General features: G+C 43.9%; 4 protein-coding genes across 6 annotated transcripts in view; 3 read left to right on the plus strand and 1 right to left on the minus strand.

Annotated features, from left to right (window-relative positions):
- The window catches only part of LOC134301616 (arf-GAP with GTPase, ANK repeat and PH domain-containing protein 1-like), an 18,482-nt gene extending 17,351 nt beyond the window's left edge, over positions 1 to 1,131 (plus strand). For all 3 annotated transcript variants that reach the window (XM_062986404.1, XM_062986403.1, XM_062986405.1), the window contains one exon: positions 221 to 1,131. The gene's annotated coding sequence lies outside the window, so the exon portion shown is untranslated. The remainder of the gene's footprint in view (positions 1 to 220) is intronic.
- A 1,388-nt stretch (positions 1,132 to 2,519) lies between these two features.
- On the minus strand, positions 2,520 to 9,371 carry LOC134301670 (translocon-associated protein subunit alpha-like). Its single transcript, XM_062986487.1, has 9 exons — positions 9,247 to 9,371; positions 7,994 to 8,103; positions 7,092 to 7,191; positions 6,579 to 6,706; positions 6,004 to 6,138; positions 3,806 to 3,882; positions 3,646 to 3,724; positions 3,465 to 3,558; positions 2,520 to 3,017 (listed from the first exon to the last, which is right to left on the minus strand). The coding sequence occupies exons 1-9, from the start codon at positions 9,314 to 9,316 to the stop codon at positions 2,935 to 2,937; spliced, it is 876 nt and encodes a 291-aa protein (XP_062842557.1). The 5' UTR covers positions 9,317 to 9,371; the 3' UTR covers positions 2,520 to 2,934.
- Positions 9,372 to 11,668: 2,297 nt separating this feature from the next.
- rpl29 (ribosomal protein L29) lies at positions 11,669 to 13,961 on the plus strand. The gene is made up of 4 exons (XM_062986406.1): positions 11,669 to 11,726; positions 12,161 to 12,213; positions 13,027 to 13,091; positions 13,798 to 13,961. Exons 2-4 carry the CDS (start codon positions 12,177 to 12,179, stop codon positions 13,888 to 13,890), a joined length of 195 nt encoding a protein of 64 aa, XP_062842476.1. The 5' UTR covers positions 11,669 to 11,726; positions 12,161 to 12,176; the 3' UTR covers positions 13,891 to 13,961.
- Positions 13,962 to 16,731: 2,770 nt separating this feature from the next.
- The window catches only part of LOC134302117 (nck-associated protein 5-like), a 29,761-nt gene continuing 18,774 nt past the window's right edge, over positions 16,732 to 27,718 (plus strand). The window contains exons 1-6 of the mRNA XM_062987166.1: positions 16,732 to 16,897; positions 19,056 to 19,106; positions 21,730 to 21,898; positions 24,470 to 24,538; positions 24,802 to 24,840; positions 26,205 to 26,324. Of these exons, the coding sequence (XP_062843236.1) occupies positions 21,737 to 21,898; positions 24,470 to 24,538; positions 24,802 to 24,840; positions 26,205 to 26,324 (390 nt within the window). The 5' untranslated portion in view covers positions 16,732 to 16,897; positions 19,056 to 19,106; positions 21,730 to 21,736. The remainder of the gene's footprint in view (positions 16,898 to 19,055; positions 19,107 to 21,729; positions 21,899 to 24,469; positions 24,539 to 24,801; positions 24,841 to 26,204; positions 26,325 to 27,718) is intronic.

Here is a 27,718-nt window from a genome sequence, read left to right on the forward strand (position 1 = left end):
AACAGTGGCAACCTGGCAGTGGTGGGTTTTGAACCAACAACCTTCTGCTTACTAGTCCAGTACCTTAATCGCTAGGCTACAACTGCCAAACAGGACCGCGTTACTCCCTCTGTACTTACCCCCCCTCAGCCCCCCCAGACAGGCCCACTGGTTAGTGTATTAGATTTCCTAACTTAGTATGGGTTTTATTCAACTAAATTCTTCCTTTGCTCTTTTTCAGGAACTGGTACTATACTGGGATTATACTGGGAATATACTGTGACTACACTGGGAGCAAAATCATTTAGATACTGATCATGCTTGATGTGCAGAATAAATGGAGATTTAAGATTTGGACACTAATAAAAGCAGAACTCTGAACTCTCTGCAGAAGGTGGAATGATTAAATACTGTGATCTAAACTTTATTCACTGATATAATGAACCTTTGATACGGCGGTGTCAGTATCGATGCTTTATTTACCGTCGAGGGCTCGTTCCATCCAGCGCGGCATCAAAAGAATCTACAGAAACGCGTCTGAATAAACGTACATGACTGGAGGTGTGTGTACATACAGAGCCGAGGGATTATTTACCACTTTAAATAGATGAAAAGCTTTTAGAGCTGATAGTTTATTATATAGAATATATGATGAGATGGTTTAGATGCCTTCATCCTGCAGTCGTGCTGTGGTGAGCGTGTTGGTCCTCCTGACGTCGTTAATACTGATGCTCTGGTTTATACCAAACCCAAACATAAAATAATGATTGAAGTAATATTAGTGCTGATGGTTAAAATAGAAACTTTACTTACATGATTCTTCTGAGGAACAACATGCTCACCACAGCTCTGAGATCAGATCTACTGAGGTTCATTCCTGAATGTCCAGACTCTTCACCTTCATTAACCTTTAATGTGTAATTAATAGTGATTCATCATCACTGACTCTATCTGAGCAGCTTTTGGACCTGATCTTACTGTTACTGTCGGTCTGATCTCCGTCAGAATCCCGATTCAATGCCTTGATTTTATTTTGAATGTATCTGACTCTCCTGTTCTAATGCAGTGCTCGTTTCTGAACGTGAGCTGGTGTGCTGTGTAACGTAGCTCATCCTGATGAATAAAAAAAAATAAACCACGCTGATCAGCTGATCCATTCCATTTAATTCTGTAGAACTCTCACCGTGATACGGAACAGGTACCAGCGGGAACGTGGTGAATCCACGGACGCACGTGAGCCATGAACATGAGAACTGTGTGGATTCATGGATGAGGATCAGTTCCAGGTTTAGGTTGGAGCTGATGAACCCAGCCGGATGTTCTGGATCATGACGTATCGTTGAATGTTTACAGTTTGTATTTTACAGGCAGTTTTAGCCGAGCAGCGTATGATTAAGGTAAAAAAGAGATTTACATTTATTAATGGTATTAAAAGTAATTCCTTCTCTAGTGCTTCTGCTCTTCTGTGCCAGTTTTATTTTTCTGATTGCATTCAGTCATGACATTAAATATCTGTGCAACGTTCCTGTTTTCTACTTTTAACTGCACTTAAAAAATAAAGAACCAAAATAATAATAAAGGTTTTATATGAAGCAACGTTTCTCTTTATTCATTACGAGAGCAGAACGATCCCGCCGTCTATAAGAACACTTGTGAGGAGAGCAGGAACCTTTTTTAGGACGCACCATGTGTGTGTGTGGATCCTACAGACCATGTGGGTACCTGACTGAACCACGGGCATTACCATGGAAAGTCTGGGGAGCTCTGTACAGATCTCACAACGTGGATCACTTAGAGCCGTCTAACAACTCGAGATGCACTGGGATCATCAGGGTTCCCACATGATCACCACACATGTTTCACTGCTGCCCTGGTCCTCATGCACTACCCCCCCCCCCCCATAAAAAATAACACAGGACTTCAAACCCCAATTCCAAAAGAGTTGGGACAGTGGGTACAATGTGGATGAGAACAGGAAGCAGTGGTTTATGAAATTCGAATTTCATTCGTTCATTTATTCCTTCAGTGTCTGTTTTAGCACTGCTTATCCTGGTCAGGGTCACAGTGGGTCTGATACATGGACAGTGGGAGCCTAGTGGGTAGAGCTTTGGGCCATCAACCGGAAGATTGGTGGTTCAAATCCAGGCTCTGCTATGCAGCCACTGTTGGGTCCCTGAGCAAGGCCCTTAACCCTGTCTGCTCCAGGGGCCGTACGATGGCTGACCCTGCGCTCTGACCCCAACTCCCAAACAAGCTGAGATATGTGAAAGAATTTCATTGCACTGTACACCTGTATCTGTGATAAATAAAGTATATCTATCTATGGAGCTAAAGGCAGGAAACACTAAGCAGATCAGTTATAGAGCCATCTGAACAACTTCAAGATAGCAAACGTGGAACAGCGGTCTGTTTACCAAGGACAGAAAGAGCATGCAAACTCTCTTCCATCTCTGGTCAGATGTAATCCATGTAAATGTGTGGAGCAGAAGAGGTGCTGGTAGCATGATGGTAGCATGTGTGATGAAGAGAACAGACAGAAATCTTTGGATGATTTTATTACAGACGGGACCTTCTAACACTGAGCATCAACATGGAGAACACACCAGGAACGTTTCCTTACAGATAACACTGACACACACACACACACACACACAGTCTCACAGCTGCTGCACGATATTTAGACGTAACCACAAAGTCCAAACCTCTAAAATCACAGTGAAGTATTTCCTCCTGTCTGAGGAGCAACGTCGTGATGAGGATAAAAAAACATGAATTATTTTCCGGTTCCTGAAAGTTTTGGACACTTTGGAATATTCAATACAACACAAACGGCGTGGTGAAGGATCGGACGGCGCGGTGCGGTTCAGTCCCCGTTGTTCTGGTAACAGAAGTGAATTCAGACCTTGAGAAAATGAGACCTGTTGAAGGTAAAACTGATGAACCGATGGCGGCGTGTTATTTGGTTTCTGCAGCGCCGGCTGATCTGGTGACGCGCTTCCTCGGTGAGGCTTTGGGAGAAGCTCTCGGAGACACTTTTTCTAAAAAAAAGACAAAAAGAAAAGCAGAAGACGCAGCTCAGTGTTAGAATTAAGAATCAGTTTCATATCCTGATCTACAGACGTACAAGAGAACCATCAGAGTCCAGGAGCAGTCTACAGATAAACATTTACAGAATTTAGTGGACAAGCCATTGTGGGTCAGGGGCCCAACAGTGGCATCTTGGCAGTGGCGGGGCTCGAAGCAGCGACCTTCTGAGTACTAGACCAGTAACCTGAACCTCTGAGCCACCACCGCCCTCAAACACGTCATTCAACTTTAGACACGATGGACCAGTTTGAAGCTTTGAGAGTTCAGGTGTTTCAGCAACACTAACTGTTGGACAGGTGTAGCCTAGTGGTCAAGGTACTGGACTAGTAATCAGAAGGTCGCTGGTCGCTAATGCAGCTTCATGTGCAGTGAGGAAGTCATCTGATCATTAAACGTACTCATGGCATTGAGGGTTTCCTGTGGGATCCAGCTGATGTCCACGTTGTTCATCCCACCAGTACCGGTCTCCACCTTCACCGCTGCTCTCCTCCTCTGAGAAACAAAATACAGCGATAAATCATATCATGCTCAGCCTGTTCAAATAACACACAAGAACCAGATAGTACCAGATAGACGTACCGTTCTGGACTCCAACACCTGGTACACGCTGAAGAACAACAGAGCCACCAGACCACCCAGGAACACGTACATGAAGATCCTGTGGATCAGAAGAACATCACACTGTGGGTTTTGTTCTGAACCGAATTCTGATTTCTGAGTGACTTCTCTTCCTTCTCACGTTTCTCCGTCCAGACCCTCGTCCTCCTCCACGATCGTCACCGTCTGGTTATATACGGCGCTCTGGTAAACGTTTCCCTACAGAACAACACAACCCTCAGATGTTAATACATTTATTTATTAGCCCAAAAGCTTTAGGACGGTGGTGCTCATGAACAATTCAACACTACACAACTGTTAATGCTCGGGACACTTGTACAAACTACCTATTTAATTTATATAATGACATACACAGGATTTTCACATTCACTTCCATTTCTTATTTATATACAGTGTATCACAAAAGTGAGTACACCCCTCACATTTCTGCAGATATTTAAGTATATCTTTTCATGGGACAACACTGACAAAATGACACTTTGACACAATGAAAAGTAGTCTGTGTGCAGCTTATATAACAGTGTAAATTTATTCTTCCCTTCAAATAACTCAATATACAGCCATTAATGTCTAAACCACCGGCAACAAAAGTGAGTACACCCCTTAGTGAAAGTTCCTGAAGTGTCAATATTTTGTGTGGCCACCATTATTTCCCAGAACTGCCTTAACTCTCCTGGGCATGGAGTTTACCAGAGCTTCACAGGTTGCCACTGGAATGCTTTTCCACTCCTCCATGACGACATCACGGAGCTGGCGGATTTTCGAGACTTTGCGCTCCTCCACCTTCCGCTTGAGGATGCCCCAAAGATGTTCTATTGGGTTTAGGTCTGGAGACATGCTTGGCCAGTCCATCACCTTTACCCTCAGCCTCTTCAATAAAGCAGTGGTCGTCTTAGAGGTGTGTTTGGGGTCATTATCATGCTGGAACACTGCCCTGCGACCCAGTTTCCGGAGGGAGGGGATCATGCTCTGCTTCAGTATTTCACAGTACATATTGGAGTTCATGTGTCCCTCAATGAAATGTAACTCCCCAACACCTGCTGCACTCATGCAGCCCCAGACCATGGCATTCCCACCACCATGCTTGACTGTAGGCATGACACACTTATCTTTGTACTCCTCACCTGATTGCCGCCACACATGCTCGAGACCATCTGAACCAAACAAATTAATCTTGGTCTCATCAGACCATAGGACATGGTTCCAGTAATCCATGTCCTTTGTTGACATGTCTTCAGCAAACTGTTTGCGGGCTTTCTTGTGTAGAGACTTCAGAAGAGGCTTCCTTCTGGGGTGACAGCCATGCAGACCAATTTGATGTAGTGTGCGGCGTATGGTCTGAGCACTGACAGGCTGACCCCGCACCTTTTCAATCTCTGCAGCAATGCTGACAGCACTCCTGCGCCTATCTTTCAAAGACAGCAGTTGGATGTGACGCTGAGCACATGCACTCAGCTTCTTTGGACGACCAACGCGAGGTCTGTTCTGAGTGGACCCTGCTCTTTTAAAACGCTGGATGATCTTGGCCACTGTGCTGAAGCTCAGTTTCAGGGTGTTGGCAATCTTCTTGTAGCCTTGGCCATCTTCATGTAGCGCAACAATTCGTCTTTTAAGATCCTCAGAGAGTTCTTTGCCATGAGGTGCCATGTTGGAACTTTCAGTGACCAGTATGAGAGAGTGTGAGAGCTGTACTACTAAATTGAACACACCTGCTCCCTATGCACACCTGAGACCTAGTAACACTAACAAATCACATGACATTTTGGAGGGAAAATGACAAGCAGTGCTCAATTTGGACATTTAGGGGTGTAGTCTCTTAGGGGTGTACTCACTTTTGTTGCCGGTGGTTTAGACATTAATGGCTGTATATTGAGTTATTTTGAGGGAAGAATAAATTTACACTGTTATATAAGCTGCACACAGACTACTTTTCATTGTGTCAAAGTGTCATTTTGTCAGTGTTGTCCCATGAAAAGATATACTTAAATATCTGCAGAAATGTGAGGGGTGTACTCACTTTTGTGATACACTGTATTTATATATTTTCTATTTTCTATAAGTTTTATTTGCACAAAACTCTGCACCTTTTTAAACCCACAATGTAAATTGCACATGCTGATGTTTACAGTGTTTTCTATGTGTACAGGTATGAGTGTGTGTGTTAGAGAGAGAGTGAGCTGTGTGTATAAGATCGTCTGTACTGTATTTTTCGTGTGAGCATCTGTGTAACCAAAAACAAATTCCCTGTATGTGTGAGCAAATGTGGCCAATAAAGCCTGATCCTGATCCTGATCCTGATTCTGTTCACTATAAACCGACCTGGCTGTCGTGGTAGTTGAGCAGAATGACGAGTCCGAACGGTCGGCCGGCCATCGGCTGAGCAGGAACGAAGGAATATTCGAACGATGCCTGTTTCTCCGGCTGCACCACCGTGTCCAACTGCAGAGCTGTGAACTGTACAAATATAACACAGAAATCATCCAATCACGATCCATCTCAAAACATTCCAGATAAAAATACATAAAACAATAATTTTTAATAACTTAAATAACTTTTGGATATACTCAATTCCTGTGTGTCCTCTGACACCCTTGTGGCCAAGTGGGTATCGGACAAGCGCACAACTACACCAATTTTGTACACAGCCAGCGATGAATCCTTCCGGAGCGTTTTATTAGGACCAAAGGATCCTCTTAATGTTCATGCTGCCGCTTGTGTCTGCGCTTCAGACTAACAGGAGGAGTCGCTGTGTCACTAGCAACAGTGTTATAGTCCACCAGCCTCCCCGTGTCTGTGGAGCCCCCGGGCAGCTCTAGAGCCTCGGGTTGGGGTGATGGTGATCATCTGTGTGTGTGTGTGTGTGTGTGTGTGTGTGTGTGTGTGTTGACACTCACGTTCTGGATGTAGAACTGATAATCCTGCGGGTAACGGAACGACGCCTCCAGAGATCGAACCGTAAAATCTTCGCCGCCTTTATTAGTGAATCCAACCAAAAACTTTACGATCTCATTCGCTGGGAATTCTGCACAAATCAAACGTATCATTATATTAGACATTACAATAGATATATCGTACAGGTCGCAGGTCATCACAAATAATAAATATGTGCTTGTTCTATTGGCCGAGAGCAGAACGGATGGCTGCGAGCGCCCACATGTCAGCGACTTTGTTATAGAAGTGAGTCTCGAGCTCATTTCGGTCAGTTCTGGGATGAACCGTCACCTTATAGTTTTTATTTTGGTGGCTGAGGATCAGGTGGTGCGACGGAATTACAACAGCAATAACAGTGAGGTCTGAATTTAACGAGCCAATCGTACGATTCTAACACGATCAGAATCAGAACACTGCAGCGAGCGTCTAATAAAATAAGGACATGTTTTAAACGAGTGCTGATCGCGGGTTCAGACCTTCTCCTGTGACGAACATGATGGTGGTGTCTGCATCTGGATGAGATGCAACATCTGCACTTTGGGACTCTTCATCCACGTCATCTCCATCTTCCACATCCTGCAGGAAATATCACAGACTTATATTTTACTGGACAGAGTCAGACAGTACATGACATTTATTGACTTTCATTAATCCCTGGATCCTGGTCAGGGTCGAGGTGGGTCTGGGGCCTCCCGGAAACACCGAATGCGGTGTAGGAATACTCCGTGGACGGTGCGTCAAACTGTTAAAGGACAAATTTCACTCCCACATTCACTCACTCACTAATAACTAGGGGGTCATTCAGAGCAGCCAATCCACCTTCAGCATTTTATGGGGTAGGTCAGGGGGAAACCGGAGTATCTACAGGAAAACCATGCAGACATTAAAAAAACATACAATGACTGAATGTAAGGATTGAACCCTGGTTCTTGGAACCTGAAGCTGACACATAGTAATCCAGCAGACTTACAATATATTGCCAAAAGTATGTGGACACCTTTACTAACCCATTGCTAATATGTGTATAAAATACTTCAGTAAAATAAGTGATTGTATTGATGATCATTTGAGCCCCAAATCCAAACCCACCGAACACTTTTGAGATGAACTGAACGTTCAACATCAGTGTCCGACCTCACGGACGCTTCTTTCACAAAATGGGCACAAAATGGGCACAAAATGGGCACAAATCCCTTCCCCCCCCCCCAATACAAAACCATGCTGATGGCTGCTATAGTCATGTAGGCCTGTGGTGTTGGAATGACGTACAGCAAGAAATCAATAGTTTACATTTATAAATAAGTTTTTTTCTTATTAGATGAATTAAGTCTGATGGCTGGGGGCTGGGGGGGGGGGGGGGGGGGGTTTCCTCCCTTACGCTGTCTCCTGTTTGTGTTTCATCCATGACAGCTTCATCTTCCTCCTCCTCGTCTTCGTCCTCCACCGCTGCATCTACCACTTCATCATCTGTTAGATCAGCTTCAGGTTCTGCACTCACCAAAAAAACATGTCAACAAACACGGGGTGAGCACATCTGTACACATCTGTACACATCTGTACATATCTGAACTCCAAAACTGGAGTGGTTTGGGCTTCAGGTCAGATTTAGATGAACAGACCATCAGAATGGATGTGATGGTCGAGGTGCATCATGTGATCAGTGTACCAGGTCTGCACTGGTTCTGTCTGAAGGATGGATGGGGATTTAAACACGTGTCCTGCACACAGCCCTGACCTCAACCCAGTCCAACACCTTAGGGATTATTTACATTAAGGAAGAGCCATGCACAAATGCTCACAGACATGCTTCAAAACTTTGTGGAAAGCCTGTCCAGAGGAGTGGAGGCTGTTACAGCCACAAAAGAAGCATGAAGCTCATGGTCACGTGTAAATGTACAGGAGGTCAGAGAGCCGGAGTGCAGGCCAACACTCAGAGATATCTCACTTAAACTGGGGCTGATTTAGAGTCAATCCACTTACAAGAATGTTCTCAGAAAGTAGAAAAAAACATTGGAAGAACATGCCAAACTCCACACATACAGCCTGTGTTGGAACTCTGTGTAGTTTAACAGAATATAATAGAATATTCACTCTAAATACCAGAAGATAAACTTTATTGATCTGAATTTTGCACATTTCAGCATTTAAATGAAGATTTAATTATAAACATTTTATTTCTTTAAATTCTTGCTGGTGGATCAGTGCAGTAAGGACACGTCATCACATCATCTCAGCTCAGGTGTGTGTTTTCACTACCTGTCCACTCATGACTTTATTCATGACTTTAATCGTCTTGTATAAAAATATAAAAGATATAATTCAGATTTAATTCTACATGACGTCACACAGCCTGCATAACTTCACAGCGTTCTTCCAGATAAAAGTGCAAAAAACAGATGATTTCAGCTTGAAGATGAATATAAGATGTAAAAGTATAAATAAATAAAGTAAATGAAGGATTGTGTGTTAAATATCTGTATGTATATATATATATATGTATAGCTAAATGAATGAGTGAGTGGATCTGTAATGCCACGTCACAAACTCCGCCGTGTGCGCGCGTGCGCGTAGTAAACAGAAGTTAAATAGTCTCATACTTTTAAAAGAGAATAAAAGTAGAATTAAACTCACCGACTGAGAGCAGAGCGGCAGGAAACATGAATAAAAATAATAAAAGCGCTTTTGTTCCTAATTTAAACATGATTCCTACAGCAGCAGCAGCTCCGACACACTAACACACTCCACTACTGCCTGAGGAGACGGTGAGAGGGGCGGGGCCGGGGGAGGAGTCGGGGGCGGGGACTCGGGTATAGGAACGCCCACTGAGAACCTGCGGGGTCCCACCGGAACCCTTACTGTAATACAGCAGGATCAGGGGCGCGGTGAGTCCGGGGCATACATGGCAGTAATCCGTTACAGGGCATCCCTCAGTACACTCATTCACTTACCGTGGAGCAGTGGTAGCTCAGGGGTCAAGGTGCTTCAGTAATGATTAAAGAGCCACTGGTTCAAGTACCACCACTGCTGAGTGCCCACTGCTGGGCCCCTGAGTAAGGCCCTTAATCCTTATTCAGTTGTAAGTTGCTTTGGATAAATGTTCACATGTTTATAAATGCTCACTGACTCACATCAGGCATCACGTTTTTGATGTTGAATGTGGAAAGAACATACCAAACTCCTCACAGGCAGTAACAGGAGGTGAGGTTTAAACCCAAAACCACAGGTACCAGAACCTGTCCCGCTGAAAGGTACAGCACTTTAATATCTAGCAGTGCAGAATTTGATTGATTGATTGATTGATTGATGACTTCATTGATCCCTGAAGTGAAACTGCAGTGTTACAGCAGCAGTTTATAATTATAATTATTACACACCAACATGACAATGCAGTACAGAAAAGAATTAAACATTAAAAGTAATGTAATGCAGCCCCGGTTGTGGACTGTGTTGCTTGGGGCGGCAGTGAGAAAATCTGGGGGGCAATGCCCATCCCAGCACCCCCCATATTGCCGGCCCTGCCTGCGAGACTGCTCTTCTGTGTGTCCTAAATGACCTTTTATCTGCTGATACACACTACTAATAATTCAAGGATACAGAATTTAGATGGAAAAATCTGACTATTTTATAACACCTGAAATAAAGTGGACAGCACTAAACATGTTAAAGGACATGTACAAATATGGTGGCCAATCATACTCATGTCTTCTGGGAGAAAATAAATGAGGGTATCAGAGACATTTTGGGGTATCCAATTCCCAAAAAATGCAGTTATGTATCTTAGTGATATAAATAACTGTTTTAGATAGTGATAGATATATAAAAGATTCTGCTGATAGCAGGCTGAAACACAATAACGGATCCACCACCTTTGAGCAGTGGGTAGAAATTGTTAGACAAATCCACCTACTAGAAATAATGATTTACCAGCCTGGACTAAAGGGAAAAATACTTGCAAACAATTGGAGAAAATTGAGAACATGAGACCCCACAGACACAAATAATAATAAAGATACTGGAATAAGATAAGATCAGACTTTATTGATCCCGTTGGGGAAATGTACTTGTTACAGCAGGTAAAAACCCAGAGAGAAATACAACTAAGTGAGAAAATTGCACACATAGTGTGCAGTTATTTACTTTAAAAAATATCCCCTTTAGGAATAGGTGATCATTAATTCTGATCCCGATCCGATACCGAGTCTCAAACCGATACTTGTATTTTCTAGATATTGTCTAGATAAGAACTGGATAATACTGTTCACACGGTGCACACTTCAACTACATTACAGTTATTCACATGAATCCAGTGTACATGTTTAACAACTAAATAGCTCTGCTGTGCTGCAGGGAAATAACTGCTGCATCCAAACTACAAATAAAAGTAAATAAACTCAGTGCAGAAGTGTGTTAGTAAAACTAGATCACTCAAAATAAAGTGATACAGCTAATATCTCACTAAGTTATGCATTGGAAGCCATGATCGGTGCATTTAGGATTAAATGGCTGAAAACCTTTATTATGCAACAAAATTCTATGTGGTTTCATATTCCTGGTTCCATTTTTAAGAAACTGGGAGGAATTGAATTCTTTCTGAAGTGTGACTTTGGAATGAGTAAGATTCCAGTTAAACTATCACACTTCCACAAACAAATTCTCCAGTTCTGGAAAATGATATTTCAACATAACTTCTCTCCTCATGGATCAATTTAATAATCTCACTAAGTTAGAAGTTAGCATCACCGCTCAGGAGCAGCGGATGAGGGGACTGCTATCTCATTTTGTTTCGTCACCCAGGACAGGATGCCCGGATGAAAAGGGAAACGCTTATTGGTCCTGATGAGCCGCATTGGTTTGTGGGATATGTATTTTTTCTAGGTCTACTACAAAAGAAACTTTAAACAATATATCTTTATATTTCAAAAACAGAGGTGAATGAAAGTGCCGAAATAAATCACTTTCAATAATCCGCTCCGTATCTCAAACTTATTAAAACAGAATTTCGGTCATTTTTAACATTTAGTGTTATAACTCCTCCACAGCGTCTTGCGTCTCTTATTTCCCAGAATTCCTTTCGTCGTCCTCTTCCGGTTGCAGAGCTCTCCGTGTAGCAGGTACAGAATCCGTGTCTTCAGAGTTTTAATGAAATCTAACTTCATCCGCGCTTTATTTATAATATTTATGGAGTGTTTTTGTAGCATGTTGAGATTTTAAGTTTTGTTAATGTAACTGTGGCAGAATGTGTGTGATTATCCGGTTGGATTTGGTGCTAAATTGTATTTTAGAGATGCTAAGATGCTAATGTAGTGTAAACAGCGGTGTCTTCAAACAGCCTAAATGAGTGAATCATGATCGATTATTATATTTATTTAGGGTCTAAATTGTAATAATGAGAGTATTTATGATTAAATGTGATAAGTTGATTCTGTTGAGTATTAAAGCACGTGTGTAAATATAAACAGCGTGTTTGTGACCTGCTGCACTGTGTTAGTTTGTGTAACTTTTCTTCATTATAATTGATATATTTTTTATCTTGATTGTTTTACAGGCGTCCTGATTAAATAATGGCAAAGTCAAAGAATCACACCACACACAACCAGTGTGAGTATTTCATCAGTCCTGCACATCTGCACTATTATTACGAACACAAGCACTTTATAATCATTTCTTATAACCATAAATAACAAACTTATAGCGTCCAAATAAAATATGAAATGATCACTGTGTTTCACATCTGTGGTCATACTTTGCTGAATATGATCAGTGAAATGTAGTGAAGGTAGCACTGATGTAGAACCTGATTTGATTTAAACATTAAATATGTTAATAATAATAATAATGAATAAATGCAGCAGTGATGTTAAAGCCATTTACGAGAACATTAGTGTGATTATTATATACTGACTGACCCAGACTGTAAATAGAAGTCATGTGTTACTCAGTAGCTTTACTTCAGTTTCTTATTTTTAACTAACTGCATTAATAACAACAACTTCCTCCGGTTATCAGTGTTCAGCATGGTGCCTCATACATTTGTGTTTAAGTGTACTGGTGTAAAAGATGCCGTTAACAGTGGTGTGCATGTCATTAGAGGTGTTTCATGTCTGGCCAACAGTGGTGAAATGCAGCAGGTAGAGCAACCGGGAGTGCACGAAGAAATTTAACATGTTCACATTGTGTCTAAGGAGGAGGGAAGCGTCTCTAATTTATCAAATGAGCGATGTGAACGTTTCGCTTTGGTTTTTTCCTGAGTTAGTTTTTGAGGTGATGTGTGTGATGCTTCATCATGTTTCATTACTGACTGAATGTCATGAAGCAGCAGCACTACTGGAAACACCCAAGAGCAGAACGAACACGCTCTGGATTCTTCAACTGGACCTGAAGGTTAAATTTAATGTTCTTGCTTCTTTGCAGCACGCAAGTGGCACCGAAACGGCATCAAGAAGCCCCGCTCTCAGCGCTACGAGTCTCTGAAGGGGGTAGGTACTGTTTTATTATGTATTTATTAATGAGTTCATGATCTGTCTGCATTAAGGCATTTTAGATTGGAGCTTTAGAGAAGCCCTTCATCAGTGTTCTGTTTTACATGTGTGTGGGGGCGGCTCGGTGGGTAGCACTGTCGCCTCACAGCGAGAAGGTCCTGGGTTCGATCCCCAGGCGGGGTGGTCCGGGTCCTTTCTGTGTGGAGTTTGCATGTTCTCCCCGTGTCTGTGTGGGTTTCCTCCCACAGTACAAAGATGAACTGGAGATACTAAACTGTCCATGACTGTGTAAGCAGGAAATATCGTTCCTGTCATGATCGGAACCAAAGTGTAAAACATCACGTTATAATTCTAATAAAGAAATCATTTGTAGTACAAAGCTCCACCCGCCCAGCTCACACTGTTGATTATATTACACTTCTCATGAGTCCAAAATAATTTCCATATTAAATCCTCATCACTTCTGCTGGTGCCTCAGATGATGAGAAACCCGGTTGGATCCACCACACACGTGATCAGCTGTGAGATCTGTGATGACCTGACGTTAGAAATTCATTTGTATTGTTTGTGTTGACCGTGAGCATCAGTTCAGGTGTTACGTTCTTACTGAACACGCTCCAAGCTAACAGACCTTAAACTCGTACAGTACAGTGAGGTTTATCCTCTGTAATATTAATATTTGGGTGTTTTCTCCTCCTCTCAGGTGGATCCTAAGTTTCTGAGGAACATGCGCTTTGCCAAGAAACACAACAAGAAAGGACTGAAGAAGATCGCTCAGAAAGCAGCGGCCAAATAAACATGATGTGTGTACAGGAGTGTAAAAGGACTTTCTACCATCAGAATAAAGTCGTGATTTATTAAATCAGATCTCTCTCGTTTACTCTCTTATTCATTAAGCTGAAATTCGAGTGCTCTGATTGGACGATCTGGCTCATCCTTTTATTTCTTTACCATAAAAATAACAGCATGTCGCAGTCGGGATCAGATCTCATTATCTGTAACCAGCTCGTACATAAATAACATCATAATACACAATTTATTAGCCTTCGGGATTAATAACGTATCTATCTCTGTAAAAGGGTGTTGGGGGGCTGTGGGGGCTCCTAGAGCAGCTGATATCAATAAACCTGAACTCGGGTTAGAAAAATATTTACTTTAGTTTCCTTTCAAGTGTTTTTATTTTAAGAAATCACTTTATTATTACATGGCTTTTGAGATTATAATGTTTATACTTGTATTAGAAATAGAAATGTAAAGATATATAAAGGATTTAGAAACAATAACTGTCTAAAGAAGTTTAACAATCGTTTTACACAGTAAGATGTTAATTTATTAAAGTCTATTCAACAAATCAGCAGAAAGCACTTCATGTATAAACCCACACAGAATCCCTGTCCAACCCTCCCACCCACAGACACGGCCAGTTTCTACTGAACCCTCGGACACTTGCTGATTCTGCTGAGAGATAAACTGGCATGTCAGTGATGCGCTGGTGCATAGACCTGGGAGCGGGTATTAGATCATGAGCATCCTATTTCATATAAAAAATAGAACAACGTCTGTGAGGTCTCTGTAGTTTCTTGGTTTTTAAATCGAGCTTTTCTTCATATTGCTCAGTCATACTGGAACAGGAAAGGACCTTCCCTAAACTGTTGCTGCAAAGCTGGAAGCATGATAGATCGTTTCTTTATATAATTCATTCATTACACCTGTTAGTAACTGTTGTGGCTGAAACATAAATTCAGTAATTAGAAGGGGCGTCCCAATACTTTTGCCCCTCTAGTGTATCAGTGCGCTGTCAGTGCTGCTCCCAGACCCAAACATGTGGAGGAGCAGAATGGTTCATGTTTATTTATTATACATCACTGATATATAAATCTATCACTGCTGGTTCTTACCGTCTGTAGAACCTCGGGTCTGAATGATGTGGAAGTTCCAGCTTGTTATTTTATTTTAGTCTCCCGGGCCTCTAATCTAAATCATTTATGAACAACACAATCAGCTCAGACACAAAGCAGGACTTTGGTCTATCAATCAAAAGGTTGAGAGTTTGAATCCTGGCTCTGCCATGCTGCCACTGTAGGGCCCTTGACCAAGGCCCTTAACCCTGTCTGCTTCAGGGGTGCTGTTCAATGGCTGACTGAGCATGGACCCCAAGTTCCAAACAAACTGGGATACACAGGAAAAATTCAAAATGAAAAATAAAGGCATTTTATTTTATTCTATTCGATTTGCCCTCGTTCTTACCCCCCTGATGGAGATCACTGAGGTGTCTGAGAGTCGTTCTATATGAAGTAAAGTAGGAATTGGTGCATAAAGACGTCAAAGAACCAGATAAAACTCACAAACTATATAAAGTTACATTTATATTATGTTATTGTATGTATAGATTGTATAGATTGTATAGTGCTCCACCTCTCCAGTCTGTTTCTGGGAGGATTTATTTCAGTTAAATCCTCTCAGTACGAGACGCTCTGGTTCCTCTGAGGAGGAAAAGAAATGAAATGAAGCTGCTGAAGCTTTTCTCGCTTCACTTTATTTAATCTGTGTGTGTAAAATTCTCGGGTTTCATCAGTAACAAACAAACGCGGCGAAACGTTTCATTTCTGCTCGGCTTTTCATAAACGCGAACAGGTCAAAGGTTACAAACAGACGCAGCAGAAATAAAGAAACATGCACAGGGAAACATTGTGTTTATTTATTTATTGATGAATGAATGAATGAATAGCCACTGTATCCTGGTCAGGGTCGTGTTCTGTTTAGTGTCGCCCAATAGAACTGGACACAAAACACAAACACAGCCTGGTCAGGGTCCAAACCAAACAGGAACGAGACGTTCATTTAATTTTTTTTCTATTTTATTTTATGCATTTTCTCCTAGTTTGGTGTGGTCAGTTTATCCTCCTCTGCTGGTGGATCCCTGATTGTGTTTGATGTGGGTATATTGCTGCTCACGCCCGCATGCAGTCCTAGCGGACCCCTTCTTTCCACCCATGCACTCTGCACAGGCGCCTCTATCTGCTAATCAGGGTCCTTACACAGCGTTTGAAGACCCCACCCACATAGTCCGGTCATCCCGCCCTAGCAGACACGGTGGCCAATTAGTATCTGCTGCAGACGCTGCCAATTATGCCCGCTAGATGGCGCCCAGCTGACCGGTGGCAACGCCGAGTTTCAAACCGAGGAGTTCAGAATCTCAGCACTGGTGTGCTAGCGGAATGTCCCGCTGCTCCACCTGGGCGCCTCATTTCTTTTTTTATATTTATCAACCGATGTATCCTGGTCAGGGATGCTGTGGGTCCAGTGCCACCCAAAAGAACTGCGCATTTCAAACAGGAACGAGACGGTGAAATAAAAAAATTAAAAAAAGAAATCTCTCTCCCTCTCTCTCTCTCTCTCTCTCTCTCTCTCTCCCTCTCTCTCCCTCTCTCTCTCTCTCTCTCTCTCTCTCTCTCTCTCTCTCTCTCACTGTGCTTGCACTCTCGTTCGCCCCGGAAACAATGGCAGACAAGCAGATGATGCTGCACTGATTCCACACACACACACACACACACACACACACACACACACACACACACACTCTGGCGGTCCTGAAGCTGCTACTGAGCCCTGCTGATTCTGGGTTATACACATCTGTGTGTGTGTGTGTTTTACTGAAGAGACGGACGGATGGATGGAGCAGAGGATTATGGGATTGTGGGAGTGTGGAGACGGGGATGGACCGAGCAGGAATGAGAGAGATGGAGGAACGGAGGACGACCACGAGAGACCAGATCTGAGAGCCGTTCTGTCAGTGTGATACGGTAGGATATCTGTCTGTGTGTGTGTGTGTGTGTGTGTGTGTGTTTCATATGATTAGTGTACATCATATGATCACATGTGGCCCAGTGTGGTGCATTGAAGCACACACACACACACACACACTCACACACACACTCACACACGTGTCTTGTATATTAGGGCTGAATTGTATGTGTGTGTAAGAGAATAATGTACTGATGCTCTGTGCTAAAGCTACTAGGCTAATGCTGCTAACCAGTCAGGCTGTCAGGGTGTAAAATCACCATCGTATGAGACCCTCAGAATAATGTGGTATAAACAGATCATTTAAATTCACGCCAGCTGACGGTGAGAGAGTCTCCGAGTCTCTACAACTTGTTCGGGTATCAAAAATAAAGCGAGTTCGTATATTTTTAACCTTTTTCCCTTTTTTTGTGTGGATTTTTTAAATTCCCGAACTGTAACTTGCTCTGCAGCTTCAGAATCCTGCTCCAGTCGGGTGGAGCCGCAGTCTCCTGGCGCTTCTTTTCACCTGTCAGAGACGGAGTCTTACAGACTCGTGCAGTTCCCTCGACCTGCCAGCAGAGGCCGCCATTGTAGCAGCAAAAATAAACTCCCCTTTATAGGAAAGCCCTTCCCTCCACCCTCAGAATGTCTGTGTGGGCGCCCGGCTGGTCAGTAGTACGGCTGAGATTTAAACTAACATGTTTAATTCAGTAGTGGTGGGCTAGTGCCCAAAACTGCTGTGTCACTCAAGCACCCTGTGACTGATGATATAAAGATGGATGATGTTTTTACTGCATAATAAATTCAGCAGACTAGAGATATTCCAGTTATTCCAGTACAGCTGATTTAACCTGTTTTACTGGTTGACCAGTTTTGTCCTGGACAGACGGAGCTCAGATTAAAGATTTTTCTGTGGTGCCACCGGCCGGGTCGAGGTTCTATTCACACAGCTTGTCGTGTCTGAAGGAGTGAAGGTGGGAAAGAGAATCACATTTTTTCAGCAGCAACAGCGCCTCCTGCTGACTGATTGAGGTATCAGTAGGAGTGGTGGAGGAGTACAGAGAGTGTAGTGGGTTCCTCCTTACATGTTAAAGCTCTCTGTAGGGATCCACCACTGTCTGATTTAAAGCAGCGACTGGCAGCTTCATGTGTGTTGTGAAGGAGGCGTGTCCCGGCCTGCGACCCTTCTCAGCCAGTGTGGGTGTGGTGCACAGGAACATCTAAAAATATAAATTCGTTACTGTATATATGGTACGGCCATCCCAGCCCTCCCACAGCCAATCATGTTGGTGTAGACGCCTGACTGGCTGATTATTTTAATGTTTATATCAAAAATGATAAATAAATAAACAATGACTGATGTGCTGCTGTGTAAAGTTCTGTAGTGCCGTTCACCTCCGTGCCCTGATCAGTCTTTATTATTGATTATGATTGATCACAGCTGGTGAGAAAATTGGTCCTGAAGATTAAATATGACTTACAGTGTGACTGGGTTCAAGGTGCTGATATTAAAGCTGGAGTTTCTATAGCATGACAGACACTCATCTCACTCACCTGTCGCGGGTAAAGCTCGTCTGAATGTGAACACTGATGGTCCGGGTTCCAGCGGTCTCTGGCTGCTGTTTCCTTTCAGCATTAGAGCACAGTTCAGATTTAATTGGATTTGGTAAAGAGACCACTGTTCCATGTATTTGATAAACCTGAAGTGTGTGTGTGTGTGTGTGTTTGATTATCTGAATCATTCCAGTAGAAGTGTTGTGATTATTGTGAATGATCTTTAATGGTTAATCAATATCGGTGGATCAAACACGGCCGTTACTTCCTGGAAGCTCTGATTGATGTTTATTGAAGGTTGGAGGAGCAGCGAGGCATCGATCAGGTGCATTAGGGCTTCAGCACTTACCTGAAACCGGATTTAATAACGGGACGCTGGGTATCCGGACGGAGGGGGTGGGGGGGGTATTGGGGGGGCCCTCTCCTCATTTTATTATTATTATAGAATCACATGTTCTCTCAGTTCCATCGTTAGTTTATTATTTATGCTCCGACGTCACACCCCTGTTGGGAGACATGTAGTGGTACACCTGTGTGTTAGGTAGCCTGGTCCTGACCGTGGTGGGCGAGGTCTGTGGTTATGATACAGAAGACTGAAATAAATGATGACGTGTGTTTCAGACGCTGGTGGAGATCTAGACGTGTAACACTGTGAGGAACCCACACCACCAGGTGAGTATCACACACACACACACACACACACACACTCACACACACACACACACACACACACACTCACACACTCACACTCACACACACACTCACACACACACACACACACACTCACACACACACACACACTCACACACACACTCACACATACACTCACTTATACACACACACACACATACACACTCACACATACACTCACTTATACACACACACACACACACACACACTCACACACACACACTCACACATACACTCACTTATACACCACACACACACACACACACACATACAGTGAGGAAAATAAGTATTTGATCCCCTGCTGATTTTGTAAGTCTATAATTTTTATGGAAGGTTTATTTTAACAGAGAGAGACAGAATATCAACAAAAAATCCAGAAAAAAAACATTAAATAAAAGTTATAAATTAATTTGTATTTAATTAAGGGAAATAAGTATTTGATCCCCTACCAACCAGCAAGAATTCTGACCCCCACAGACCGGTTATGTGCCCATGAGGCCCACAAATTAGTCCTGTCCCTGTATAAAAGACTCCTGTCACACAATCAGTTTCTTCCATTCAAATCTCTCGACCACCATGGGCAAGACCAAAGAGCTATCAAAGGAGGTCAGGGACAAGATTGTAGACCTGCACAAGGCTGGAATGGGCTACAAGACCATCAGCAAGAAGCTTGGTGAGAAAGAGACCACTGTTGGTGCGATCATTCGAAAATGGAAGAAATACAAGATCACAGTCAATCACCCTCGCTCTGGAGCTCCATGCAAGATCTCACCTGGTGGGGTAAGAATGATTCTGAGAAAGGTGAGGTCAGTCCAGAATTACACGGGAGGAGCTTGTCAATGATCTCAAGGGAGCTGGGAGCAGAGAAATGCTGGATATGACCCCAAGAACACCATCCCCACCGGGCATTTCTCTGCCTCCAAACACGGCGAGTGGCGTTGATGCCAAAGAGCTCAATTTTGGTCTCATCTGACCATATCACATTCTCCCAAGCTTTCTCTGAATCATTCAGGTGTTCATTGGTAAACTTCAGACGGGCCTGTACATGAACCTTCTTGAGCAGAGGGACTTTGCGGGCACTGCAGGATCTCAATCCATTACGCCGAAGTGTGTTACTAATGGTTTTCTTGGTGACTCTGCTCCCAGCTCCCTGGAGATCATTGACAAGCTCCTCCCGTGTAATTCTGGACTGACCTCACCTTTCTCAGAATCATTCTTACCCCACCAGGTGAGATCTTGCATGGAACTCCAGAGCGAGGGTGATTGTGATCTTGTATTTCTTCCATTTTCGAATTTTCCATTTTCTCACAAGACTTTGAAAGGTGTCTGTGGGGATTTGTGCCCATTCAGTCAGTATGTCTGGGTGCTGATTGATCAGTAGGTGTTCCGGTTCATCCCAAAGCAGTTGAGTGGGGCTGAGCTCAGGGCTCTGTGCAGCTTCTCTTCATGTTTTTATAGAACTCGCTCATGCTGGAACAGGGAAGGACCTTCCCTAAACTGTTGCTGCATCATTGGAAGCATTATAAATCATATCCTATGTAGTGTGTTGGAAATAGGTTGAGACTGTGTTCAGGGGTCCTTGACCCGGGGGCCAAAGAACCATTTGCAGTGTGAGACGTGGCCGCGCGGTTTTGCTCACACACAGCGGCTTCATTAATGCATGTGGTTCAGATCAAAAGCTTTAGCATCAGCCCTGCAGCCCTGAAGATCCAGAGCGCTGGAGATCCGCCTCTATTGTAGGAAGAGAAACAGAGACATGAGGGTTCTGGGGGGCAGGAGTTCTATTTTTACCTGTGGAGGAAGGGGGGGGGGGGTGCTGGGGCTGAAGGCTACTGGTCCTGTTAATGGTCTTTAATGGATCTGTTCCACTGTGTGACATTCAGAGCTGATTCTATCATTTATTCATCCCAGTTCATCGTTAATTATTCATCGTCCTGCTTCATCTCAACCTTCACCAGATATAAACCTGCTACACCCCCGGGACCCCACACACACCCGACCCCGACCCCGAGCCTGAGCCTGGGGGACAGTCCACCCCAAAACCTACAGGGATTCAAATGGTGTCGCACCCGTTTTAACAGCCTCCACTTGTCTAAGAGAGCATTCCACACCAGTTTGGACTGGGTCTGTGGGAACTGGTGACTATTCAGTCTACACAGAGTTCGTGAGCTCAGGCACCGATGTTGGGCGTGGCTCACAATCTACATTCCAATTCATCCCGAAGTGGTTTAATGGGCTTAAGGTCAAACCAAGCCGATCAAGCTGAAACAGAAAAGGGCCTTCCCTAAACTCTTGTCACAAAGCTAGTAGAATCTAACTTATACAGATGTTCCAAAACTTTATGAAAATGCACCTCACGTTCTCAAAACAGCTCCTACCCACCCAGACATGAACTCCACCAAACATCTGAAGGTGAGGAACCTCCATCAGATCTAACAGATTACTCATGGACCAGAGCTTCAGGCATCTTGCACATTTTTGGGAAGTGTGCAAGTTTGGCATTCTTGTGTGTTACTTTATGCTGGACCCACCGTGACCCTGACCATGACAGATAAGTTGTAACTGAGTGATGAATGATGATGTTCGTCTGTGTGTTTGTGTGCAGGAGGAGAATGTCCGGCTCAGCTGAACCTGAGATGAGAGAGTGTGATGAGGCCGGAGGGTCAGTAGAGGGCGACACTGACCTGCTGCTGGAGGAGGATGAGGAGGATGAGGATGAAGATGAGGAGACCGAGAGCAATAAAGAGCTGTTGGAGAGATTCAGAGAGCTGGAGGTACACCCATATTCAGCATAAAAATATATTCACTGAATAATGAGCTTTGTACTTTCAAATAACAGTTTAGGGAAGGACCTTTACAGTTCCTTCAAGCTTTCTACTTGGGGATGAAATGGAGTGTTGGTTAAGGTCAGACCACGACTATCACAAACGCTCTTTTGCTGTATAAGCACAAATTCCTACAGAAACACTCTAGTACAAAGCTTTTCCGCACCGTGTCCACATACTTTTGGCTGTATAGTGAGTCTGTACTTTAAACCTTTAATCATCCAGCATTAATGTTATCCACATAATTGAGAACATGCTAAACTCCCAACAGGCAAGGTGAGGTTTAACCCCAGGTTGCATGGGCAGGGACTGATGTTAGACAAGAGTCACAGTCGGTGTTCCAATTCATCCCAAAGTTGTTCAGTGAGGTTGAGCTGAGGGATCTGCACTGGCCACTGGGGTTCCCCAACACCAACATGTCTCACTTTGTGTTCAGTCCTCTAGATGGCGCTGTTGATCAAATGATCTTTGTGCTGCAGCCACTCAGAAATCAGTGGAAATGATCCACAAGGAATAAAACTGATTCAAATGAAACACTGAGATGAATTTTATTCTTGTTTTTTCTCATTAAAAGAGCTGAAGTTTCTTCCCTGTAGAGAAAGTGTTTATTTATTTCCACAGAAACTTTTATACAATATTTTTATAATATTATTATTATTATTATTATTATTATTATTATATAATTATTATTATATACATATAACAATTCATTGGTTGAAGGAATGAAAGGCAGGAATGACTAGCACATGCACTCCTGTCCTGGGCCTGAGCCTGTTCAAGCACTAGTCCACCTGAAAATAAGGGTGTGGGTTTTGCTTCAGGTAAGCTCAGGTGTGGACCTGCACTCTGTGTGTGGTCTTTTAACTGAATGGGCACAAATTTTCACAGACATATTTCAAAGTCTTGTGACAAGCTTCTTTAATGAGTGGCTGTTGTTCTACCTGAAATAGGGTTTTAATAAGGTTTGTTTTTGAAATGGGACGTCCAACAAGCTCATGGTCAGACGTCTGAATTCTTCTGCTTGTGTATAAATAAAATCATTAGTAAAGAGAAGTTACATGTGTAGCGTGTAGCATGTAGCGTGTAGTCTGTAGTATAAAGTGTGTAGCATGTAGTGTTGTAGGGCGTTCGTTGCTCAACTGTTAAGGTACTGGTCTAGTAATCAGAAGATTGCCGGTTCAAGTCCCCGCTATTGCCAAGTCGCCACTGTTGGACCCCTGAGCAAGGCCCTCAATAGCTCAAACGACATTATGTTCAGTCATAATTGTAAGTCCCTTTGGATAAAAAAGCATCTGCTAAATGCCACAAATGTAGTAGCGTGTAGTGTGTAGTCAGTAGTGTGCAGTCAGTAGCGTGTAGTCAGTAGCGTGTAGTCAGTAGCGTGTAGTCAGTAGCATGTAGTCAGTAGCGTGTAGTCAGTAGCGTGTAGTATGTAGTCAGTAGTATGTAGTCAGTAGTATGTAGTCAGTAGCGTGTAGTCAGTAGCGTGTAGTATGTAGTCAGTAGTATGTAGTCAGTAGCGTGTAGTCAGTAGCGTGTAGTCAGTAGCGTGTAGTCAGTAGCGTGTAGTCAGTAGCGTGCAGTCAGTAGCGTGTAGTCAGTAGCGTGTAGTCAGTAGCGTGTAGTGTGTAGTCAGTAGTGTGTAGTCAGTAGTATGTAGTCAGTAGTATGTAGTCAGTAGCGTGTAGTCAGTAGCGTGTAGTATGTAGTCAGTAGTATGTAGTCAGTAGTATGTAGTCAGTAGCGTGTAGTCAGTAGCGTGTAGTCAGTAGCGTGTAGTGTGTAGTCAGTAGTGTGTAGTCAGTAGCGTGTAGTCAGTAGTGTGTAGTGTGTAGTCAGTAGTATGTAGTCAGTAGTCAGTAGCGTGTAGTCAGTAGCGTGTAGTGTGTAGTCAGTAGTGTGTAGTCAGTAGCGTGTAGTCAGTAGTGTGTAGTGTGTAGTCAGTAGTATGTAGTCAGTAGTCAGTAGCGTGTAGTCAGTAGTGTGTAGTGTGTAGTCAGTAGTATGTAGTCAGTAGTCAGTAGCGTGTAGTCAGTAGCGTGTAGTATGTAGTCAGTAGCGTGTAGTCAGTAGCGTGTAGTGTGTAGTCAGTAGCGTGTAGTCAGTAGCGTGTAGTATGTAGTCAGTAGTATGTAGTCAGTAGTCAGTAGTCAGTAGCGTGTAGTCAGTAGTCAGTAGCGTGTAGCTCAGTGTAGTGTTCAGCAGGAGGAATAAAGCAGTGGTGTTTGTTTAGAAGCTCTGATCACTTCCTGCGTCTCTTATAATGACAGAAACTCTGAGCGCTTCAGTCAGACGTGATTATTTCATCAGAATAAAGTTTCATAATAAACCCAGACTGAACGTGAGGTGAGTTTAACACACCGAATCAATAAACCACCGCCGTGCTGCTGCGCTGCTGTTTATCAAATAACTGAAATACAGTCCGAGTTTTTACCTCCGACAGCACACGAGTGTCTGAGTACAGATTTATTTTATTATTTTATTATTTTATTGTTTTTATTCTTGTTTTTTTGGTTCCAGGCGGAGAACGCTTCTTTAGCTCTGGCTAACGAGAGTCAGAGAGAAGCGTACGAGCGATGTTTAGACGAGGTGAGAGAGAAAATATGAACATACAGAAGTACAAACACTCGTAATAACTCTAACAACTGCTAATACTGCTAATAACGGCTAATAACTCTCATAATACTGCTAATAATGGCTAATACTGCTAATAACGGCTAATAACTCTCATAATACTGCTAATAACGGCTAATAACTCTGCTGAAGTGTTGGTGTTGGTGTTTAGATTTCTCTATCATGTGTAACTGTACTGCATTAATCTCAACATCACACTTCTTATCTTCTATTGTTAGGTGGCGAATCATGTAGTCCAGGCACTGCTGAACCAGAAGGTACCAACCACACCCCACACCCCCCACCCCCCACCCCCCACACCCCCCACACCCCACACCCCCCCCCCACACCCCCCCCCCCACACACACACACCCCACACACCCCACACACCCCACACCCCACACCCCACACACCCCACACACCCCCCACACCCCACACACCCCACACCCCACACCCCACACACCCCACACACCCCACACCCCCCCACACCCCACACACCCCCCCACACCCCACACACCCCACACCCCACACACCCCACACACCCCACACACCCCACACCCCACACCCCACACACCCCACACACCCCCCACACCCCACACACCCCACACCCCACACCCCACACACCCCACACACCCCACACCCCCCCACACCCCACACACCCCCCCACACCCCACACACCCCACACCCCACACACCCCACACCCCCCCCACACCCCCCCCCCCCCCCCACACACACACACACCCCACACCCCACACCCCCCACACCCCACACACCCCACACCCCACACCCCCCACACCCCACACCCCACACACCCCCCACACCACACACCCCACACACCCCACACACCCCACACCCCTGTTTCTATCTGGGCCTGGGACCAGCACTGAGAGGTCACCTCACAATGGCCAGTCAGTTTCACCCGCCTCCCTGGGTGAATTATTCAATATATTGATGGTAATGATTAAATTCCAACATGTTATAGATCCTATAAACTGTGATTAAACTATTTTAGAGACGTTCTGATGATTTGTTTGTTTGTTTATGATGATTATAACGTGATGTTTTACACTTTGGTTCATGACAGGAACGGTAGTTACTGCTTACACAAGATTCATCAGTTCAGGACTATTTAGTGTCTCCAGTTCACCTCACTTACACGCCTTTGTATTGTGGGAGGAAACCGGAGCACCTGGAGGAAACCCACACAGACACGGGGAGAACATGCAAACTCCACACAGAAAGGACCCGGACCGCTCCACCTGGGAATTGAACCCAGGACCTTCTTGCTGTGAGGCGACAGGGCCGCCCCACTTAGCCACCATGCCGCCCCCCTGTGATAACAAACGAATACACACCAGCCAATCAGAAGCCAGGATTTTCAGTAATAACAGTGTAATGGTCTCTCCATTTTAATCACATTTGTTTTTGAAATGGGACGTCCAGCAAGCTTATGGTCGGGTGTCCAAATACTTTTGACTGTATAGTGTATGAGATGGAAGAGAATGTTGTGATTTGTGATATAAACACGTGTTCAGTACAATCAAATGATCACATACTGTATCTCATGGCAGAGCTGGGATTTAAACCCACAACATTCTGATTGACAGTGTGTGTGTGTGTGTGTGTGTGTGTGTGTGTGTAGGATCTGAGGGAGGAGTGTATAAAGCTGAAGATGAGGGTGTTTGAACTCGAGAGACAGAACCGAACACTGACCGACATCATCACCCAAAAACTCCAGCTCTCCTCCACCCCCCTCCAACAGGTACTGACCCCTCCCTCACCCAAAAACTCCAGCTCCCCTCCACCCCCCTCCAACAGGTACTGACCCCTCCCTCACCCAAAAACTCCAGCTCTCCTCCACCCCCCTCCAACAGGTACTGACCCCTCCCTCACCCAAAAACTCCAGCTCCCCTCCACCCCCCTCCAACAGGTACTGATTATTATCTACACCTCCAAATGTCTTCCTGTATCATTCAGACTGGCCTTCATCAAGTCAAGTCAACTTTATTTATATAGCGCTTTTTACAATAGACATTGTCTCAAAGCATTGTCTCAAATCATCATCATTATTATGGGATGGAGTGGAAGTATAATCACATGGAGCTCTTGTTCTGTCTCTATGATCTGGGGTTACTGGTGTTGTACTGGTACTTCCAGCACATGTTTGATTATTGATTATTGATCAGGTCTCTCTCTGCTGGTCTGAAGGTTACAGGTTCTTCAGCTCGGCTCTGGTTCTGGTGTTCGGTGGTTTCTGCACCGTGACCGGACTGCGTGAGAGAACCTGAGCTCACAATTAAATTAAAAACATCAAACCAGCTTTAATAATAAATAAGTGTGAGGAGCGTCTGTGATTATTTAGATTCTGCGCGAGGGTTTTTTTTGGGGGGGGGGGGTGATGAGATGTTGTTCACTCTCAGTATTCAGGGTTCGTTCCTCATGCAGCTCTCAGTAACCTCCGTGTGTGAGATAAACTCGAATGTTTGAGTTCCTCAGCACGTACGGTGGAATAACACTGCTGGAATTACTGATCAGTCTTTATTTACTCTCACCGCTGCTCCAGATCCAAATCAAACACGACTTTCTCCTCAGACGTTCTCCAGCGTCTCATCTACACTTCAGAAATACAGGCCCAGAGTTCTCCTGTCTGTATGTTCGGACACGTCGTCCAGATTCCCCGAGTTTTCACACCTCCAGAAGAAGCTTAATATCAGGATGCTTCCACCACCGTACTTCACAGTGGGTTTGGTGTTTTGGGGATCATTTAGACTCAAATGCAAACCTTCCTTCTCTGCAGTTGCTGAGCAGAATTATATTAATACATAAAACACCAAACATTCAGACACGATGCAGTCAGGCTGTAGGTCAGGATTTAGACCTTGAGCCTCTTCAGACTCGATCTGGACTGTTTCTGGACGTCTTTCTGAATTTCTCAGATCATCTGTAATCATCTCAGCCCTCAGATTTCAGTCACCGTGCCACCCCGGAGCGTCAGTATCTGTTTATTTAATCAAATTATTTCCGTCAGTTTCATTTTCATCAATAACTTGTGGAGGTTCAGTTCCACCAGGAAGCTCTGTGTGGAGGGCAGGAGTATCCTGAACCGGGTGCCATTCCATACCAGTTTCTGTGTAGACGTCTGGCCGGTCGATATCA

Source organism: Trichomycterus rosablanca, chromosome 24 (assembly GCF_030014385.1).
Source record: "Trichomycterus rosablanca isolate fTriRos1 chromosome 24, fTriRos1.hap1, whole genome shotgun sequence".
Lineage (NCBI taxonomy): Eukaryota > Metazoa > Chordata > Actinopteri > Siluriformes > Trichomycteridae > Trichomycterus > Trichomycterus rosablanca.

What these genes read in the sequence shown, in the direction of transcription:
- LOC134301670 (XM_062986487.1), bottom strand. Translation starts at nt 9,316, where the DNA reads ATGTTTAAATTAGGAACAAAAGCGCTTTTATTATTTTTATTCATGTTT. An exon ending in ATCAGTTCTACATCCAGAAC is followed by an intron (nt 6,139 to 6,578) that starts GTGAGTGTCAAC and finishes ATATTTGTACAG; the next exon opens with TTCACAGCTCTGCAGTTGGA. An exon ending in GAGGGTCTGGACGGAGAAAC is followed by an intron (nt 3,725 to 3,805) that starts GTGAGAAGGAAG and finishes TCTGATCCACAG; the next exon opens with GATCTTCATGTACGTGTTCC.
- rpl29 (XM_062986406.1), top strand. Translation starts at nt 12,177, where the DNA reads ATGGCAAAGTCAAAGAATCACACCACACACAACCAGT. An exon ending in TCACACCACACACAACCAGT is followed by an intron (nt 12,214 to 13,026) that starts GTGAGTATTTCA and finishes GCTTCTTTGCAG; the next exon opens with CACGCAAGTGGCACCGAAAC. An exon ending in GCTACGAGTCTCTGAAGGGG is followed by an intron (nt 13,092 to 13,797) that starts GTAGGTACTGTT and finishes TCCTCCTCTCAG; the next exon opens with GTGGATCCTAAGTTTCTGAG.